The sequence below is a fragment of the Protopterus annectens genome, chromosome 3.part1 (assembly GCF_019279795.1).
Source record: "Protopterus annectens isolate FY-2018-M chromosome 3.part1, PAN1.0, whole genome shotgun sequence".
Lineage (NCBI taxonomy): Eukaryota > Metazoa > Chordata > Ceratodontiformes > Protopteridae > Protopterus > Protopterus annectens.
In genome coordinates, this window is record NC_056732.1 from 138,136,658 (window position 1) to 138,159,268 (window position 22,611).

Below are 22,611 nucleotides of genomic sequence, written 5' to 3' on the forward strand. Positions count from 1 at the left end.
GGAAGGGTCTATTCCAGAGACTGGGCAGCTTCTAGGACACAATTCTGTCTCTCTGGCAGGTTTTGCTGATATTGCATATTAAATTCAGGCCTTTCGAGCAGGTAATGCGCAAGGAGTTAAACTTAAGGATATGGAGCATTTCTAGTATGACAGGGTCCAAGATGGCCTTGTAGGTGAGAGAGAGCTCACCTCTGAGCAGTCTGTATGATACCAAGTTGAGTGATAGTGATTTGAGCCTGTCTGCCTAGGACAGGTATTGGAGGCCATGGATTCTCTTTGTGAGTTATTTCTGGGGCCTTTCCAGTTAGTGCAGATGTTTAAAGAGGTACATACCAATTGGGGTGTTGTACTCTATTGGTCTAATGAGGGAGGAGTATAGAGAAGTAATAACCTCCCATCTGATGTTGTCAATCTTCCATCTATTCTAGACTAATGGGTAACTGTTCTGATCCTCGGAACCGATCTGGCCATTACACAGCTCACGCCAGCCAAAAACAATTTCTCGATCTGCAAATCTCCCCTCAGTTTCCCTCTCTAAATTACCTCAGATCTAGTTTGCTGCTTTTTGAATCAGAAGTGCCAGCCAGTGATCTTTCTCAGCCAAGTAATTTTTCTGTTTTTCCAGTAGTTATTCCTTTTCTGTTAATAGTTAAACTTCTGTGCTCAAACAAAATAATTCTGCAAGCTCTTGCTCAATGGCAGTGGCTATTACTTTGGTTCCAATAGCAAGATTCTACATGAGACTTCTTCATGGCTATGGTCAATTCTGAACCATCCCATGGACCACTTAATTTTAATTTCCAGCCGATGCAAAAGCAGTCTCACTTGGATGCATTTGAGAGAGATTCTTCAAGGTCGTCCCTTTGTCTTCCCCCAGCCCAAGACCATAGTGACCATGGATGCTTCCCAGATTGGGGGGGAGGTCATTATCTAGGGGGAAACGGTCCAAGGCACTTGGTCTCCTTCCGAGGCCAGCATATCAGTGTACTTGAGCTAGGGGCAGTGCTTCTGGTGTTGCAAGCTTTTCATTTTGCCTTGCTTCCAGGGACGATAGCTATTCAGACAACATGTCAGTAGTGTGGTACATCAGCGAACAGGGGGGAACCAAGTCCCTACCCACTGTGTCAAGAAACCCTTTGAGTGTGGCAATGGGCAATATCTTTGAACTGCTTTCTGATGGTAATGCACATCCTGGGGACTTCCAACATAATTGCGGACAAGCTGAGCAGATGCATCCTTCTACCTCACGAGTGGTCTCTGAATTCTAGAGAAGCGAAGGAGATTTTTCTTCGTTGGGGCCACCCTTGCAGCGACCTGTTTGTCTCACCCCTCAACAAGTGCAGAAGCTACTTTGCCCTAATTTTCCTTCAGGGAAAATCACCCAGAGACACTGTTCTACACAATTGGCCCCCGGATCTGCTGTATGCTCCCCCCCCACCCCATTCCTCTGATCCTGATATTTCTCAAGAAAGCATCTCAGTTGAGAAGCAAGATGACTCTTTTATTGGCCTCAACAGATGTGGTTTACCTACCTGTGGCCTCATCTGCTTTGCTGACCATGGATTTGGACCCAGTTCCACATCTGCAGTCCCATCCTCTGGGACTAGTGCATCCCAACTTTCAGACTCTCACGCTGATAGCTTGGTTCCTACACTTCCGTTAAGTCACCAGGCATAATGCTATACCTTCTCCTGTACCGTATATTTTGCTGGCATCGCATAAACAATCCACTAGAACACTGTCCCTAACCAAATGGAAGAGATTTTCTAATGGATTTACACCCCTTTTCAGTGCCAGTAGAAAAAGATTTTGGAATTTGACTGCCATTTTTAATAAGGGACCTCTGCTTCTAGAATCTGTTATTCTTTCAACAATTTCGAACTTTCATTTCGGTTTTGGCGACCAACCCTCGATTTCCCATAGGCTTTGCTAAGTGTTCCTAAATGGTACTATACACTTGAAACCCCCCCCCACACACACACACTTTAAGGGTCCTCTCCCACCTTGGGATTTGACTTTAGTACTACAGTCACTTACACCACCGCCTTTTGAATCAGCAACTACCTGTGATTTAAAGTTTCTTGCTTGGAAGACGTTATTTCTTGTAGTTGTCACTTCAGAAAGACGAGTCTCCGAATTACAGGCCCTATGCTCTAAAGCTCCTTACTTAATTTTCCATAAGGACAGTGTCACTCAGAACAAATATCACCTTTTTGCCTAAAGTGATTTCAGATGCTAATATTAATATATAGACTTACCAGTATTTTTCCCAAATTATTCTAACAAAGGAGAGTACTGCTTTCACCTTCTGGATGTACATAGGCAGTTGCAATTCTATTTACATAGAATGAAACAATTTAGTCAGTCGGATCAATTGCTTATATCCTTTGCCATTGCAACTTTGGGAAGATCCGTCTGCAAGGTAACTCTCCAGGTGGTTGAGAGAATGTATATCGTTCATATACAAAAGGTTGAATATGATAGTTCTGAAGCCAGTCAAGGCACATTCTACAAGATCAATGGCAACTTCTACAGTCTTTCATTTCAGAGCTTCAATGTCAGACATTTGTGCTACTAAATAATGAGTTCTAGTGTGATCCAACAAAGAATCAAAACAGCAGCACAGTTATGCTAAATGAATGATGCACCAGGGAGCCACACTAAAATCCAAACGCTTTATTGCTTCTTAATACTCCGGACATTAAGTGCTTTCATCCACATCAAATGTGGACTTCCTCAGAATTTGTGCCACTGCAACTTGAGCTAAGCCTCATACCTTTATTAGGCATTACAAATTAAATGTGGTCTCCAAGAGGAGAGCATCTTTTGGCTCTGTGGTGCTCAGGAGTAACCTTCCATAATTTCTCCCAGGATACAAGGTAGCTGGGGATTTTGTCCCATTAGTCAAGAGTAGATAAAAATTGACATCATCAGATAAAGAAGTTGTCTTGCATATAATGTTCCATCTGTGTTGTCTTATCTTTTATCTATTCTTGCATCCTTCCTGCCTTCCCCCTCCTGCAGGTTTCTGGTGGAGCGATATCCTGCCTTCTCTTTTTCTCCTGTACCTACCTCCAACATAAAAAAAAAACTTAAGCCCACCAAATTAGCAGCAGACAACCTCCCAAGTGAATATCTACAAATCGCAGCTGATGCTCTGGCCTACCCAGTATCCATCTTGATTAATGGATCTCCATCAGAAAGTTACGTTCCCACACTGTGGAAAGTATCACATATAATTCCCCTCCACAAAGGTGGACCCTCCACAGAACTAAACAATTACCGCCCCATAGCTATTCTGTCTCCACTCTCCAAAATACTAGAGAGATGCATACACTCTCAGGTCTCAGGCTACCTCCTTACTAACAACCTCCTTTCCAGTACTCAGCATGGTTTCCGACCATACCATAGCACCACCACTGCCTTACTCTCCTTTACTAACACTATCTTTCAGCATGAAAACAATGGATATCTCTCCTCTGCTACTTTCCTAGACCTATCTAAAGCATTTGACATGGTCCCACACAAACAACTTATCTCTGTCCTCAACCTGTCCTTCTCTGTCACCAACTGGTTTCAGAGTTACCTGTCTTGACCGCCAACAATCAGTTGTATGGCAGAATGACATATCTCCCCAACTACCTGTCTCCATAGGGGTTCCCCAAGGATCCATCCTTGGACCCCTACTCTTCTCTGTTTTCACCAATAATCTAGCCTCTGCCACCAAACATGGCACACTCATACAATATGCAGATGACTCAACCATCATCTGCTCAGCCCAGTCCCTATGCAAACTGCAAAAAGTCACACAGGAAGCCTTTTCCTCTGTTGAAACTTGGTTATCCGATGCCCAATTAATACTCAACCCAAACAAAACTAAACTACTCATCTTCCAACCCACCAAACATACTCAAAACAACTCTCACTTTAACATCACAGCAAAAGACAACACCTCTATATACCCAATTGAACACACCAAATTGCTAGGAGTGGAAATAGACAATAAACTAAAATGTGACATTCACATATCCATGACCATAAAAAAAGTCCACAAAAACTAGGAGCATTATACAGAAATAAGCAACTTCTCACCAAAGCAGCAAAGATTTCAGTAGCAAATTCCCACCTTATCTCCACCCTACTTTATGCCTCTCCAGTATATACCAAGCTTAAGGCAATGCGATATAAACAAGCTAGAGACCTGCTACAACAAAATCGCCAAATTCGCCACAGGGGCATCCTACCGTAGTCACCACTGTCTCTCACTTGATGAACTGGGCTGGCTTGAACTCCCTCACCTCCTTCAATGGTATCAACTCTCACTCGCCCGCAAACTAGTAAACCATCCACTAAATGTCCCATCCCTCCGGAATCTACTCCAACCCTATCGCACCACCAGACCACTAAGATCTAGCAACAAACATCACTTGCAGATCACTAAAGCCAATAACTCTTGCACCATAGACAAATTATGGAACTCCCTCCCACCTACAATTACCTCCATACCATCATGCACCCACTTCAAAACTTTACTAAAAGCGCACCTAAAAACATGCTGGCTATGCCCTTGCAACTCCCACTCTAATATCACCCACCCCATCCAACCACTACCTTTCTTTCCACTCCACTAACTACCTTGATTATAGCAAGCTCAGGTGCTCATAAGCCCTAGTACTTATTATACAGCAGGAACTTCTTATTGTAACATTTGTTAATGTCTGTTATGTACTTCACAGATAAAGATTCTAGTTGTCTACTGATGTACTATGTTCTTCATCTGTAAATATATTGTAAGTAATTGCTATGTTTATATATATATATATATATATATATATATATATATATATAGATATATATATATATATATATATATATATACATAGATATATATAGATATATATATATATATATATAGATATATATATATATAGATATATATATAGGTTCATAGGTAGGTGCTAGGCTATTGGCCCTAGGGCCTATACAAACCTAGCCAAAAAGGTACCCTGGCTTTCGCCACCCAAGAAAATTATTTTCCTGTGCCCCTGTCAAGCAGAACCACAGAAGTGATCCCCGGGGGTGAATTTCCTATTACCCATCCAATCATATAGGTTCATAGGTAGGTACTAATCTATTGGCCCTAGGGCCTATACAAGCCTTAAATGTTGTTCATAGATTTGGTACCAAGCTAACTGCCCTTGTGAGCCATTTTAAGCTTAGCCAATTATCTTTTGTGAGAGTCAAACCCTGCACCTTGTGTTTGTAAGGCAAGCACCTTAACCATTAGGCCACCCTCTGTGTTAAATTGTTAATCGCTATGTAATCCAATGTAACTACTGTCTGTTTATTTTAACTGTAGAGCTTTTCTCCTCAGGCCTCCACTGAAAATGGACCTACGTCCAGTCGGACACTCCCGGTCAACAAATGTAAATAAAATAAATAAATAAAATCCTGCCCCGCGTTTTTATTGTTTCAGGTGCCTTGGACACTGTTTCTGACTTTAAGTAGAAAAAAGCTGCAGGTACTCCACGACAAACGAAGCCAACCAGTTTCTTTAGAAAAACACTGCTGTAATCAAATGAGTAAGCGCTTTCACATCTATACAAGATGCTTCATCAGACTTCAAAAAGCAGAACAAACAACCAGTTCTGCTTTTTGAAGTCTGATGAAGCATCTTGTATAGATGTGAAAGCGCTTACTCATTTGATTAAAGCAGTGTTTTTGTGAAGAAACTGGTTGGCTTTGTTTGTCATGGAGTACCTGCAGCTTTTTTCTACTTAACTTTGATTTTTGGCGTTCAGCAGGTACCTTACCCTCAGAGGCTTTTTTGTTTCCACTGTTTCTGACTTTCATTGTACTGTTCTTCTCTAGAGGCAAACTCGATCTGAGGTAATTTAGAGGGTGGAATTGTGGGTAGAGTTGCAGCTCAAGAGATTTTTTTGGCTGGAGCGAGTTGTGTAACTGCCAGATCAGTTCTGAGGATCGGAACCGTACCCATTCGTCAAGAATAGATCGACAAAACAGATGGAACGTTATGGTAAGACGTAACTTCTTTTTTTATGGATGCAGTCAATTTACTTATGTGATGAACCAAGTTAAAGGCATTTCTGACCACTGCCGCTACATGATCCAATGTAAGGTTATCAACCTGAGTACCAGGTCTCTCACCACAGGTTGTGTGCGTAGGGGGTTGCCGCTGGTGTGGTAATCAGAGGCCATGTTTTTGCCGAATGGTATGATACATTTTTTTGCGTTTATCTTGAGGCCATGACTTTGGCAGCAGTCATTTAGTTACTGTGAGACTCTCTTGAAGTATGGTAACATAATTTGTGGAGTCGGCACCCAACTTAGTCCGCAAACTTGGTCAGCCACAGGCCTTTTGTCTTTGCCTGGACCTCTGAAAAGTAGATGCAAAACAGTAGGGGTCCCAGGACCGATCTCTGGGGAACTCCACTAGTGACAGGTCTGCTATCTGAGGTGGACATGCCTATTTTGACCTTCAGGGTCCTGTTGGTGAGCCAGTTGGCCACCCACCTGATAAGATAGGGATTTACGCCAAGTTGTGTTAGCTTTTTGATGATACCCGAATGGGAGATTGTGTCAAAGGCCTTGGCCAAGTCAAGGTAAGCTGTGTGTACTGACTTTCCTTTATCCAGGGCCTTGGTGACCATCTCAAAGAAGTGAACCAGGTTCAACAAGTAAGATCTGCCCTTGATGAATCCGAACTGGGTGGGTTCAAGTGCTTGGAGATGGCTTATGTCCTTGTTTGTGAGATCCATAATAATATGCTCCATAGCTTTACAGATCAGACTTGTCAAGCTAATGGAGTGATAAGTTTCCAGGGTCAGTAATAGCACCACCTTTGCGCATGGGGATGACAATGGCAGTTCTCCACTCTTCTGGAATGAAATCTGTACTTAGGTTGTGGTTGAATAGGATGCTCACTGCTGAAGCCAGTTCTTGCTGGAGATGATGCAGAATATAGCCTGGGATACTATCAGGTCCCATAGAAGCTATGTTCTTTCTACTGGATTGGGTCTTTAACACTTAATCTACGGAGATGTGAGGTGTGAGATAAGTACTGGGGATGTTGAAAGGGCCTTTGGGGGGGGGACAGGGGTTTGAAGTTTGAGCTGAACCTATCTGCTAGTAGGTTGGCTAAGGCAAACCGGGTCAGTGTAAGTGATACTGTTAAGTACTAATTTGAATTAAACCTGGGCTTTGCAATTGAGGTTCCTGACATAATTGAATAAGGCTTTCTGGTTTCCCTGTGTTCGAAGGTTAGTTTCAGTTTCAATTCATAATTGGCTTTGGAGGTTTTCACTAGTGATCTAATTTGCTTGTTGAGGCTAAGGAGGGAGTTTTTCTTATTTGGAATTTGTTCCTTTTTACCTTTGGACAGCAGTTTCTTCCTTTTGTTGTAAAGCCTGTTGATAGAGGATGCCCACCAAACAGGTTTGTGTTTCTTTGAGGAGCAGGTTTTAATTCTTTTGGGTATGGTTGAGTCCTTGCATTTGTACAGGTACTTGTATACTGCATTGACGTACTGTTCAGCATAGTTGGCTGTGTCCTCTGAGGGGGGCGGTGGTATGAAGCTACTGATACCCTCCCTTAGGAGGTTGTCAGCTTTTGAGAAGTTTTTTTTTTAGCTTGATAACTGGTGGGGGGTGGGATAGAAACTTCAAATGAGACACCCCAATGATCTGATCTCACTAGGGAAGAACATACTATGAGAGTGGTGCAGCGGTCGCCCTTGGTGAGAACCAAGTCCAGAATGTTATCTCCCCTTATGGGGGATGAGACGAGCTGGTCTAGTGCGTTAGAACTGATGAAGTCAAGGAATCATTTGAATGCATTAGTGAAGGAATAGTTCATCCATTTTGTGGTGGGTTACTTGAAGTCACCAAAGATTAGGGTGTTAGGGGGTACCTTGATGGAGTCAAGTAGATCCAGATAAGAGGAATGAGTGTCCTGAGTCATGGGGGGAGGTCTGTAGTTAGCTATAACTTGGATGAGTGTCTTGCCAACTGTCAGTTGCACCTGGAGTAGATGTCCTTCAAGGATGCATCTGCAGTCCTTACAAATGGGTTGTCCTGTCGTCAGGCAGCCCTTCGGTCGGCCGGATTCCAAAGTCTGGGTCTGGCCTCGGCTGGTGTCGCACTTCACCCGACGTCATAACTGCAGTTCTTTGGGTATAAAGGCATCAGCCGACGCCATTTTCCCCAGTCTTTCTTGCCGCGTGGTGCCCGAAGCAGAAGCTGTTCGCAAGTGCCGGTCGGTCAGAACCAGAGATTACTACTACAAGTACCGAAGACTTCTAAAAAGCTAAGTACCCCGTTGGGGACTCTTTCTTGCCTCAGCCGATGTCAGAAAAAGTGAATAACTGTTTAACTTGTGGGAAACAAATACCTCATAAAGATTTCCACTCTTACTGCTTACCTTGCTTAGGCCCAGACCACGACGTAGCAGCTTGTCTAGCCTGTGCTTCTTTCAACCGACGGACGCTTAGACGTCGGTCGGAATTTGCTGAAGAGTTTTTCGGCTCCGCTTTTGCTTACATTATGCCGTCGGATGCTCCGACTGCGCAAATTTCTAAAAAACGCAAGGAAAAGGACCGACACTCGCGGTCCGCGGTTTCGACCGAAACCGCGGTTAAGCCTACCGCGAGTGTCTCTGTTTCGGCTGAAACCGATTCCACGGTTCTTCCTTCGGCCGAAAGCTTGCCACTTACCAAGGCCTCTTCCAGCTGGGCTGAAACTGCTACTGAAATCCCACCTGCTCTTACAGGTTCACAGGATTTATCTGATACTATCCCTTTGGATATTTCTACCCCTGCACATGGAGCTGCTAGGCCTCCTGCATCCATGTCGATTAAGGCCTTTGCCAGGGCTAAAGCAGCAAAAACTACCAAAACTGTGCCTGCTAAGACCCCTTCTCACAGGCCTAGTTCTAGTTCACAAATGCTTAGTCTAGCAGAGGATCTCATTTCTTTGATCCGGGGATCCCAACCACATCCAGACAGGGCCTCTCACCCACCTCCAGAGAAGAGGACTAGAGTAGAGCCCCCTGAGCCAGTTTCTTCAGATGGCTCCTCTGATGAATCAGATAATTCAAACCCTCCAGAGGCCCCTTTTTCTCCTTATGAGGACTCTGATGCAGAAAGAGTCCATCCCTTCTGCCTCTCCGCCTGAGGAATTTTCTTTTGGGGAAACCTTGCATGCTATGAGGGAACAATTTCAATGGCAGGGCCAGGATTTTTCAGACTCTAGAAAAAGGCTTAGAACCTTTTTGCATTTGCCACAGCATAGGCCTTTAGCCATTCCTCCAGTACTTACTGTTGTGGATGGTGCTTTTAATGATGCTTGTACTGCTCCTGATTCCCTTCCTCCGGCCCCTGCTAAGCCCAATAGGTACTACAGGGTTCCGGACACACATTATCATTTGTTTAAGGCCCCTTTTGCAGATCCCGAAACCATCTCCCAGGGACCCAAGGCTGTAGCAGCTACCTCTACCAAAAACCCCCTCCCCTCCGAAAGGGAATCTAGGTCCTTAGAGAGATGGGGTAAAAAAGTTTACACTTCTGCTACTCTTAGCTAGGGCCTTGAACTGTCAATTCCACATGACTCAGTATCAGGAATTTGTTAGACCAGTTAACTAAAAAACTGTCCTCGGATGAACCATTAGACAAAAAATCTGTACAGGAAATGGTCCATAACATTCAGCAGGTCAGTAATCATTCCTTAAAATGCAGCTATGATGCACTGGAGGCCTCCTTTAGATCAGCCATGACTGGCACAGTGATCAGAAGACATGCATGGTTAAAAGAGCAGTCCTTACCAGACCATGTAAAATCAAAGCTCCTAGATGCTGCCATGGATAAGCTCAATTTGTTTGGCTCCCCTGCACAGCAGGTGCTGAAGAAGGTGGAAGAGAAAGCAAAATCTGTCCAGACAGTCAAGGATTTCTTGCAGGTCCAGCCTCCAAGGTTTAGCAGGAACTGGCCTTCCAAGAATTGGTCCTTTCCAGACACCTCCAGAGCTCCGAGAGGCAGGAATAGGCGCTCAAGAGGCAGGGGTCAATCCAGAGGTGCCTACAGGGGTTGTCAGTGGCAGGCTAACAACCAGCGAGGTACAGCCACAGATCCAGCCACCACCACTTCCACAGGACAACCACAGTGACTTGGCTCTGGCACCGCCTACCAGGGAACAACTAGAGGCACCCTTAGGCGGGAAGCTAGCCTTATTTTCAGTAAACTGGCATTACATCACAGGAGACAAATGGATTTTACAGACAATAGACCAAGGTTACAGGTTTCACTTCCATACTCTGCCAAGGAAGAGAGGAATGCCAAACCTACCTCCAAATCAGAAGACAGAAGCTCTACAACAAATAACTCACTAAGGATGAGAGCTGTAGAAAGGGTACCATCTATGGAACAAGGACAAGGATTTTACTCCAGACTCTTCCTGGTACCAAGAAAAGAAAACCAATGGAGACCTATTCTTGACCTGTCCGCTTTAAACACATACCTCATTGTTTCAAAATTCAAAATGCTGACCCTACAGCAGCTTCTTCCCATGCTGGGCAAGGAGTCTTGGCTGGTAACTCTAGATCTCAAGGAGGCATACCTGCACGTCCCCATACGACCAAATTGCAGAAGATACCTCAGATTTCTTGCAGGATCAGAGCATTATCAATTCTCAGCATTGCCCTTTGGCTTATCTACTGCACCCAGAGTATTCACGAAATGCCTGGCATCAGTAATTGCTCATTGCAGGCTTCAGGGAATTCAAATTTACCCTTACCTGGACGACTGCCTGTTACAAGCGGACAACAAAACAAATTAACAAAAGATTTGGAAAGGGTCATTCATCTACTGCAAGCCCTGGGATACACAGTCAATATAAAAAAGTCAAGGCTGATACCATCCCAAAGGATAACCTTCTTGGGTGCAGATCTGGACACATCAAAACAAATGGCATTCCTGACCGTAGAAAAACAGGAGCAACTCCCTCTCTACTTCATGGCATTAACAAAGCAGAACCAGCTAACAGCAAGAAAAGTCCTGCAAGCTCTCGGCTACATGGCATCCTGCATAATATTGATTCCTCATGCCAGACTACATATGAGAAAGTTACAGTGGTATCTAAGGAATTTATGGTCTCAGCACAAGCACAGCCTAGAAACCCAAATTCCAATAATTCCATGCCTGAAGCAAGAATTCCAATGGTGGGCTCAGGCCTGTCAATCAAACAAGGGACTACCCTTCCACAGCACTCAACTAAGCCAGACCATCACAACAGACGCCTCGGACCTCGGTTGGGGGGCACACATGCTGGACAAGTGCATACAAGGCTTATGGACTCAAGACCAGCTGCACCTACACATAAATCAAAAAGAAATGCTGGCAGTAAAACTGGCAATTCAAGCATTCCGACCATTTCTTCAACAGGGTCAACTGCTGATAAGGACGGACAACACCACAGTTATGTGGTACATCAACAAACAAGGAGGCACACATTCATACCCTCTATGCCGGATGGCAATGGACCTCTGGAATGTGGCACTGAGCTTCAACATTCAGTTACAAGCAATTTTTGTGCCAGGAAAAGAAAATACTCTAGCAGACATCCTGAGCAGAACTACCACGGATGCCCACGAATGGATGCTGCATCCGGACATCTTCAAAACCATTACAGGGAAATGGGGACTACCAGAAATAGACTTATTTGCATCCCCACACAATCACCAACTGAAAAATTCTGCACAAGGACGCACCACCCACTTGCTTGGAAAGTGGACTCCTATCTTTCAGTTGGAAAAACCTGACAGCATATGCATTCCCACCTCTTCCTTTGATGCACAAGGTGCTATTGAAGATCAAAGAAGACCGCCCAAGGATCATCCTGATAGCTCCAGACTGGCCAAGGCAACATTGGTACCCATTACTGAGGAGTATGTCTCGGGAACAAATATGGCCTCTGCCCTGGTTCCCTTGCTGTTAACACAGAACAACTTCAAAACCCTGCATCCAAACCTGAAAACACTGCAGCTGGCTGCCTGGAACATTGCATAAGACCAAATAACCCGGATTTATCTCAAAGGGTTAAGGACATTCTCTTGGAGGCTCGCAGACCCTCAACAAGAAAAAATTATTCAGCGAAATGGAAAAGATATCTCATTTGGAGTACTGCAAAAGGAGAGAATGTGTCACTTGCAAACATACCTAACATCCTGGAATACTTGGCAGAGCTCTTCCACAACGGCCTGTCCTATTCTTCCATTAAGATTCATGCATCAGCTATTTCAGCAGAATACAACTTGGATCCTCCAGTCTTCTCTCACCCTCTGCTCAGGCAGTTTCTGAGAGGAATTAAAAATGTAAAACCACCTAGGAAGCCACCATTGCCAGCATGGGACTTGAACTTTGTGCTAGAAAAGTTGACACTCCCTCCTTTCGAGCCAGCAGCTACAGCAGATTTACAGTACTTATGGAAAACTGCTTTCCTGCTTGCAATCACTTCAGCAAGAAGGGTATCTGAGCTACAGGCATTAATGGCAGTACAGCCCTTCCTGATCTTCCATCAAGATAGTGTCCACGAGAACTAATCCTACTTTTATGCCAAAGGTGGTCTCCAGGGTATCTTTAAATCAAGCTATCCACCTACCTACATTCTTCCCCAACCCACAGAACAGGGGAGAAAGACTGTTGCATACCTTAGATGTGCATAGACATTTACGTTACTACCTGGACAGGACCAAGAGCAATAGAAAAACTGACCAGCTACTGGTAGCATATGCAACAGGAATGGAAGGAAAAGCAATTTCAAAACAGACAATCTCTAAGTGGATAGGAAATTGCATTAGATTCTGTTACTCCTACCATGGGAAGAAAACTCCATAAAACATCAGGCCTCACTCTACAAGGGCTACAGCCACTACCACAGCTTTTTTTACGAGGAGTGGCTACCAAAGACATTTTAGAGGCTGCTACTTGGAGCTCCGTGCATACATTTGCCAAGCATTATAATTTACCTTTATACTCCAGATCCCGAGCAGGTTTTGCCACTGCTGTTTTGCAAGGGATCCTAACTACACCATAATCTTATTTCTCCTCCTCCCCCAGTTTGGCTATGGTATTCTACCCATTTGTAAGGACTGCAGATGCATCCTTGAAGGACATAGTACAGTTTTGTACCTACCATAAATGTAGATGTCCGATAGGCATGCATCTGCAGTCAGGATTACCCACCCTCCTTCGCCTCTGTGGTACTCCTGGGGTATTTGCCCATCTTGTAGCTAGCTGGGGGAATCTATTATGGTGTATTTGTTTGTATATATGTACATACATGCTTATTTTTTGTTTGCTCTCTACTATTTGGAACCATTTGCATTTATCCAAATTAAGCCTTCCTAGAGGGCACCTGGCATCTGGGGCAAGAAACACTGAGGAAAATGGCGTCGGCTGATGCCTTTATACCCGAAGAACTGCAGCTATGACGTCGGGTGAAGTGCGACACCAGCCGAGGCCAGACCCAGACTTTGGAATCCGCCAATCAAGGGCTGCCTGACGACAGGACAACCCATTTGTAAGGACTGCAGATGCATGCCTATCGGACATCTACATTTATGGTAGGTACAAAACTGTACTTTCTAGTGCATCATGCTGGCAAACCAGTCTGGAGGTGTGCTTGTCCTTAATGAAAATAGAGACTCCACCATCCTTAGTCTTCCCAACCTCATTTTGTGTCTGAATGTGTGGAATGAGGTATAGCCTGGTAAGCCAGGGGTGCTCTCCGCAGCCCTGTACCAAGTTTCTGTAACCACACAGACATTGGCATCTTCCAGTGCAAGGAGAGCCTCCAATGAGTGCATTTTCAGGTTAAGGCTCCTAGAGTTAAGCAGCATGACCTTCAATTTGTTTTTTGACAGATGTTTTGATAAAGGATAAAAAAAGATGATGATGGTATTTCTAGTGGTAAGGAGCTACTGACAGGGGAGGTGGTTTACGCTGGCATATATTTATATTCCACCCAAGTCTGCTACAATGGAGCTGAAGTAAATTTCTGAATAAATACGTTTTCAGCAGGGAATATTACTTAAAAGAGGAGGACTGGAATTTGAGGATGCATCTGGGGGGCCTAGAAGGGAAAATATAACAAAAGAAAGTAGATTTTGAATAAATGTATGACTATTTGCTATGGAAGATGTGAATTCAGTAGTAGGAGCTTATTCCCCAAGGTACAAAAACTGGGCTAGGGTAGATAGAAATTGTATTTCACAGGAGCGTGTGCATTTAATTGAAAGCTTTGATACACATCCAATAACTATTTTAGACCTTGCGCCAATAACTAAAATAAAAATTGAGATAATGGCGCCTCCCCACTTGTGGGGGGGGGGTCTCCAGGAATTGATGGTATTCCTGTGGGAGTTAAGAGGCTAGGAGGGAGGTAGGAGGGGGAACTAAGCCAGTATGGGAGTGGAGAAAGAAGATTCGGCCATTGGGGATGACTGCAGTTATGGATACAGAAAATAGGCAAGAGTGAGCTGTAATTTGCTGGAGAAAATTAAATAAGGAACCCCAAGGTATTGGGAGCAAATAATTTGACAGGGAAGGGCAATAAAATGGGAAGAGGCCAAGAACTCATTTGGACTTGCAAGCTGAAGATTGCCTTCCCTATTAAGGATTGATATCAGATTATAGGCAGAGAGAATGGAATAGAGGGATCCAAAGTGAAAGGCCAGCACTGGTAGAATCTTTCATAGAATCTAGAACAGAAGCTGCTGTTAAAAAGGGAGGATTAGTGGAGCATATAGAACATAGCACAATGACTGTGGTAATCATACAGCCGTAAACGGATTAACGTTTTCTATTTTTAATACCTAGTACCGTTTTTTTTTTAATTTAATAAGAACAGTAACTGTTTCTCATTGGATTACTTTTCACACTTCGGTTCTCAACTTCGAACTCTGAAAATTGACAGGTTTCAAGAACAGAACAAGACAATGACTCTTCAGTGGACCGCAGTGGCATCTTTCCTTTACACTGAAATTGCAGTGATTTTATTGCTTTGTATTCCATTTATCTCTGCTCAAAGGTGGCAGAAGATCTTCAATTTCCAGTTTTGGGGGAAAATTGCTACGTATTGGAATAGAGCATTCTTGGCAATTATAGTTATATTAGTGGTTTTGTTTCTTGATGCTGTGAGAGAAGTTCGAAAGTATTCTGCTGTTCATACAGTAAGTACAGATTCAAAGCAGTTTCCTAATGCATATGATCATGTCCACATGAAACTTTTCAGAGCGCAAAGAAACCTCTATATCTCAGGATTTTTCTTGTTTTTGTGGCTTTCATTTAAACGTTTGATTACATTAATCACCCAACTGGCATCAGAAGGTGGAAATTCCGATGTCTTGAAATGTCAAGCAGAATCTTCTAGTGATGCTGCTAAGAAATGCATGGAGGAGAATGAAGCATTAAAAGGGGTTCCATCTGATGGCGGTGAAGCAGATGACAACATACCACAGCCAGCAGGTCCATCTGATGGCGGTGAAGCGGATGACAGCATACCACAGCCAGCAGGTCGATCTGATGGCAATGCAGCAGATGACAGCATACCACAGCCAGCAGGTCCATCTGATGACAATGCAGCAGATGACAGCATATCACAGCCAGCAGGTCCATCTGATGACAGTGAAGCAGATGACAGCATACCACAGCCAGCAGGTCCATCCGATGGCAGTGAAGCAGATGACAGCATACCACAGTCAGCAGGTCCATCTAATGGCAGTGAAGCAGATGACAGCATACCACAGTCAACAGGTCCATCTAATGGCAGTGAGGTAGATGACAGCATACCACAGTCAGCAGGTCCATCTGATGGCACTGAAGCAGATGACAGCATACCACAGTCAGCAGGTCCATCCGATGGCACTGAAGCAGATGACAGCATACCACAGCCAGCAGGTCCATCTGATGGGAGTGAAGCAGTTGACAGCATACCACAGCCAGCAGGTCCGTCTGATGGCAGTGAAGCAGATAACAGCATACCACAGCCAACAGTGGAATGTCAAGAAGATGTGGATTGCTGTCTCCTCAACACCATGAAGGACTTGAACAGACACCATTAATCAGAAATGGTAGTGATGAGGAACTCTTTAGGAGCCCGAACCATGCAGCAGAGGGCAGTATCAACATACCCACAGAGCGGGGCACTGTCATTGAAGAGCCCACTGCCATCAGCTTTGTAAGTGCCCTTAAAATTCCAGGTGTGTTGGAGTTTTCCCTCTGCTTACTATTTGCCAAGCTCGTAAGCTACACCTTCCTTTACTGGCTACCACTGTTCATTCTCAACGTAGCACATTTGGATTCAAAAGGTGCTGGAGATATATCTACGCTCTTTGATTTTGGAGGAATTTTAGGTGGGATAATTGCAGGTATAGTCTCTAACTACATGGGAGGGAGAGCGACAACCTGCTGTGTGATGCTCATTGTAGCAGCTCCCATGTTGTTCCTGTTTAACAATATCGGTCCGAATGGAACTGGAACCACAATTGCTATGTTGATTGTGTGTGGAGGTCTGGTGAATGGTCCGTATGCTCTCAACACTACTGCCATCTCAGCTGACCTATTTCAGCTCCTGCTTCACATCTGGATTACATTTTGGATCGTACCTGGTTTCTACAACAAGCTTTCTGTACTTTTTAAGGGACCAAGATGGGGACCAGGAAAGCTAAGACTGGGTCTTCCAGAGGAAATTCCCAATGTTTGCTGTACTTTGGAAGTAGAACCGGTATACCTGAAGAAGAAAAACAGTAATTCTTCAGATATGGGACTGATGCACAATTATCAGTACAAGCAAGAGGTCATTGTCACCTTTTCATGCAAATGTCAGAGAGCAGCGAACAAGACATGGTAGTTACATTGGTGAAACTGGTGAACTTTCAAGAGAAAAAGAGCGACCTTTGGAACATTACAGTTTGCATGATGAGCGTAGCACTTCATACATACACCAATTTCATACACACCTCCACCCTCTCTCATACATACACCACACCTCACACCTCTGTACTACAATGCCTACCTTCCCACACCAAGCTCTACTACTATCTACCCTTTTAATATCCCTAACCTACATTACCCAACTTAGCCTCCACATTAATACATACCTACCTCTAACCACACACACCACCACCTCACACCCCCCAGATATATCCAACTCATATTCACAGATCTCTCCAGAACTTTACTCCTCCAGCCCATCCAATCTTTTCAAACTCTCCTTACTCCCTACATCACCATTTCCTCACCCCACTCTATCTACTTTCTCTAAGGCAACCCTCCCCCCAAAAAAACATACTTCCCTTTATCCTCTACTTTTCTTCAATTAGCTCCTCTCTCATATCTCACTCTGTCAGGTGACATCCATCCTAACTCAGGCCCAACCCCTACCTGTACCCACCCTAACCCAAGTTCTAATCAACATAAACACAAGACTTATCCGCCTCATGACCCTAAATGCACAAAGCCTCCGTAATAAAATCCCCAACCTTCATGCCTGACTCTTACAACCAGCCAGACATAACCGCTGTCTCTGAGACCTGGCTCAAACCCTCCATCAGAGATAATGAAATCCTTCCTCCAGGCTACCACATTATATATATGATAGAACTCATAGAAAAGGAGGTGGCGTAGCAATTATCTACTCCTCCACTCTCACTTTTACTCCATTGACCAACCCCATCCCAACATTTGCCAATGCAGAAATGACTGTAGGCTTTCTAAAACTTAACTATAAATCCATCTGCATCTGCTCCATCTACATCCCACCCGGAGACTATCAAAACTCTGGAAGACCTCCTCTCTTGGTTTAACTCCAACATCAAATATGAAACCTACATTCTTGGTGATGTAAATATTAATTGGACCTCCTTCCTCATAGATATCCCATCTCACTCTATCAACCTCTACAATTTCACCCAACTAATAGACCTCCCTACTAGGCCAAACAAAGATGGTTTCTCCGGTACCATCTTAGATTGGATATTAACAACACTTCCCAACCGTATCTCGAAAGCTGGTGTAATACCATACCCCCTAGGTGACCACTTACCAGCCTTCACTGACCGCCTATCCTCACACACAGAAAAACAACACATTTTCAAACAATCCCGTAACCTATCTTCCTTCAACCCCGAAATCTTCTCTGAGTGCCTCAAGGGTACTAATTGCTCCCCACTGAAAATCCTTCCACTAGATAACACCGTCACATATTTTAACCAAACCTTCCTTACCTTACTTGATAAAGTAGCCCCTTTACAAACCAAACTTATCAAAAATGTTCCTGCCCCTGGCTATCCCAAGAAACTAAATTGATTTCACTCAGAGAAACAAAAAGTGGAAACTGTACCAAAAACAGAAAAAACCCACCACCCTCCAAGAATATAAACATCTTCGTAACCTGGCCAAAAAATCAATAACAAAAGATAGCAAAAACTACTACAGCAGTCTGCAATACAAACACTCAAACAATCCAAAGAAATTCTGGACATCCATCTCTTCAATACTCCACCCTGGTAAAACTTCCAACCCCTGCCCCAATCCCAACCTCTCAAGTCTTCAATACTCCACCCTGGTAAAACTTCCAACCCCTGCCCCAATCCCAACCTCTCAAGTCTTGACACGGCCACTAACTTCAACACATTTTTCATTGATTGTATAGCTAAATTATCCTCCACTTTCCCCAATCCATCCATCAATACTAACCCCTCACCCTGCACCCCAAACCCTCTCTCTCACCCCCTCCTCCACTGCTATTCTCACTTAAACCCGTCTCCACCTATACTATAAAAAGACTACTGCAAAAGCTAAAACCATGCCGCAATGCCCCTGACAACCTTCCAGCAAATTTTCTTCAAATATCAGCCGAATCTATAGCCTATCCCCATATCCATCCTCATTAATAGATCCATTCAGGAATCCTATGTACCAACCATCTGGCGTTATGCATACATAATTCATCTCCACAAAGGTGGTAAGAACACAGACACTACCAACTTCAGACCCATAGCTATACTCTCTACTCTCTCTAAAATTCTAGAGAAAGCCATCCACTCCCAGCTCATGCCCTACCTAATCCAGCACAAACTCCTCTCTCCCACCCAGCACGGCTTCCGCCCAGGCCACAGCACCATGGCAGCCCTCATTTCCTTCATCAAAACAGTCAACCTAGCACGTGAGAGCGGCAAATACGTATCTTTTTTCTTGACCTGTCAAAGGCATTCAACACTATTTCCCATTCCCTCCTCCTGTCCCAGCTCTCACACTTGCATCTATCTCCCTCAACCCTAGACTGGTTCTCCAGCTACCTTTCCACACGCCAGCAGGCTGTACAATGGAAAGAGTTAACCTCCCCTTTCTTACCTACACCCACAGGAGTTCCCCAAGGATCAGTACTTGGCCCTCTGCTCTTCAACTTATTCATTAACAACTTTCACCTCTCCATCCCTAAAGCCTCAGTCATCCAATACGCAGATGACTCCACTATCATCTGCTCAGCCTCCTGCCCCTCCAAACTTCTACTTAATACCCAAACAGTCTTCTCCAAAATTGAATCATGGATGCAATCGCATCACTTGGCCCTAAATGCCAACAAAACAAAGCTAATGATATTTACTCCCACTAAAACTTCCCAGTTCCACAAAGTCTAATTTTCCATCAAAAGCCACAATAACACCCCTCTTGAAATGGTTCCTAGTACCAAACTACTTGGCATTACCATCGATGAAAACCTAAAATTCGACTCCCACATCCTCTCAGCAATCAAAAAAACCCACCAGAAAATCGGCCTCCTCTACAGACACAACTACTACCTTACTCCATCTTCCCGTCATACCCTTGCATCTACCTTCCTTCCTCCCCCCCCCCCCTCTTGTACGGTGCTCCCCTATTCTCCAACCTACAACTCGGACTCTGTGCTAAACTTGAGGCCTGTTACAACAAAATCTGCAAATTTGCAACCAATTCTAAGAACTCTTCCCATAACTGTCACTCCCTACACACCCTAAACTCGCTAGAACTCCACAACCGCCTAAAGTACCTACAACGTACAACAGCCCACAAACTCATCTTTAAACCAGCAGAATGCCCCTCTCTTGCTAAATCTCTAACACCCTACACACCTACCCGTACCCTGAGATCCACAGGCCAAAACCACCTGCATGTACACAAACCCATCCACCCAGCTGGTGTAAACTACTACTATCCCACACTATAGCCAAACTATGGAACAATCTCCCCACACCACTACGTAATATACCTAACCACAACAATTTCAAATCCATGCTTCTCTCCCATCTCTCCTCCAAATGGTATTGTCCTTCACATGCTCCCACCTAAAACTCCCACACTACTAACTCCACACCTAAAACATCATTTCTTTGCCTACTTTAACTTAATTCAGAGATCTTGCTCTGAACACCTTTTCATAAATCTTTTTGCATGCATGCCTCTGGCCTACCTTACTCATTTTCTCAAACTTTCATTGTTTGTTTTTCTTATCCATTGTACCCATAATATTATTTTCTTCTGTAATATTGTTAATTTGTCTCTATTCGTATGTATTTGTCTGTCTGCTTGGGGCTTTTCCCCTCAGGTCTCCACTGAAAAAAGGTAATTCTTACCCACCTTGACCAACCCGGTTAACAAATGCAAATAAATAAATAAATCTGTCAGAGAAGGTTAGAGGGGACTGGGAAGAGATTGACTAAGCAATTCACAAAGAAACAATGGGAGGAAACGTATATATGGCACCCAAGTATGCAACAAACAGAAAAATATTTAGGATCTTTGCTTGAAAGCATCTGCGTAGGTATTTTTGTATCCTAAGCAGACTCCAAAGATTTTTTTCCTCAAGTAGATTGCAAATGTTAGAGATGTGATACAGAAGAAAGAGGTAATTGGAACATATTTTTGGGGGAGTGTAATGACTTGTCAGGCTTTATAAATTCCCTTCAGATTACTCTGTTGGAATTACTAGTTGAGCAAATTGGTGCAACTAAGGAAATTATATTTTGAGCTGTGAGACAGAACCAGAATTGCCTAGGCATAGTAGGGCCTTGCAGAGTTTAATTTTTGTTGCTGCCAAAAAAGCAATCACGAGAAAGTGGAAATCAAAGTCTAAACCAATCCTACTAGAAGTAGTGAATATATAACAGATAAATTAACTGGAAGTGGGATCTTTAGACAATGATATGAGCAAATTACGTAGGAAAAAATAAGCACTGTAGGAGCAGTACATGCAGAATGTATTGGAGGAGGAATGAGGCTTAAGAGAAGGCAGAAATTGAATCGGCTATGTAATGTTTGATATAAAATGACTGTGCAAAAGATTATAAGTGATGTACAATGTTTGCAACTGAAAATGTCAGATTGGTTTGTTTTCATTTATATAAATGTATAATGTATTGGCTGTAGCACCTCAGAAAGAAGAAGAAATCGGGGTGGAGTTGAAAAAGAATGAAAGCAGCTCAAAACAGCTGGTGTGAATACTATAGCCATGTATGGTAATAAGGTACATAAGGAAAGATGGTGGTGGAATGCAGAAGTCTAGGAAATTGTCAAAAGTGTGTGTGCATGAAAAAGTGAGAGAAAAGATGGACCAGGCGTAAGATTACTGGTTGGCTAACATGAGGCTGAGGGCAGTGGCAGTAGTGAAGAGCAAGACATCAGATGCGCTCTAGTAAATGGTACACGGCAACTCTTGCATTGCAAAGAGAAGACTAAGAAGTCATCAGACACCATAAGGGATGCTAGCAACAGCCTGCTCACCAGTTTTACAAGACATCAAAGACAGATAAGAGTACATAACAGCAGCTTCGGGCTGAAGAAAACCCCACCAAAGCTGTATTGACCCCAGACACAGACTACAATGAAAGAGGAGGAGGACCCTACCCTAGAAAAGAAGTAAGAATAGCATCAAGGAAAATTAAGCCAGGGAATGCAGCAGGCTTAGATGAGGTCACAGCAGATACGATCAAGATGTTGGGTGAGTTGGGGAGAAATGTCTCCTAAGGGTATTCATAGTAGTACGGAGAGAGAGGCCTATCACAGATGATTGGAGAATAAGCATACAAGTGCCAGTGTACAAGAACAATGTTATCAAACTCATCTCATACTGCATGAAAGTTCTGAAGAGGGTGATAAATACACAAAGGAATAGAAAGTAAGGTGGAAGACTCTGTTCTGATCCAGATCAGTGTACAACACAACTGACCTTTCTAGACTTGGAGAAAGCATAATGGCAAGGTTCCAAGAAAGCTAATTTGGGCAGTCCTGTGATGGTTCAGTGTACCACAAAGACTGGTAGAATTAGTGCAGACTATGTACAAGGACCCAGTGACACAAGTATGAATGATGTTCAGACTCTGAGGAGGTCCCAGTGGGGTACAGGTGTGCATAAGGATTCAGTTCTGAGCCCATTACTGTTCATACTGGTGGTGGGGTACTTTAACAAACAGGTCAAAGGGGACAAATCAACAAAGTTGCAGTATGCAGATGTGGTATTACAAACAGACTCTGAACAAGAATTTCAGCAAAGGATAGGGGAATGG

General features: G+C 43.7%; 2 protein-coding genes across 2 annotated transcripts in view; both read left to right on the forward strand.

The window, feature by feature from the left end:
- STT3B (STT3 oligosaccharyltransferase complex catalytic subunit B) overlaps positions 1-22,611 on the forward strand; it is a gene marked incomplete in the record, with an annotated part of 781,351 nt that overhangs the window by 673,787 nt on the left and 84,953 nt on the right.
- Positions 14,853-16,131, forward strand: LOC122798827 (B-cell receptor-associated protein 29-like). Its single transcript, XM_044067953.1, has 2 exons — positions 14,853-15,583; positions 15,893-16,131. The coding sequence occupies exons 1-2, from the start codon at positions 15,007-15,009 to the stop codon at positions 16,129-16,131; spliced, it is 816 nt and encodes a 271-aa protein (XP_043923888.1). The 5' UTR covers positions 14,853-15,006.

Coding starts and splice junctions, on each gene's coding strand:
- LOC122798827 (XM_044067953.1), top strand. CDS start 15,007: ATGACTCTTCAGTGGACCGCAGTGGCATCTTTCCTTTACACTGAAATT. Junction 15,584..15,892: donor CAGCATACCACAGCCAGCAG/GTCGATCTGATG, acceptor ATGGCACTGAAG/CAGATGACAGCATACCACAG.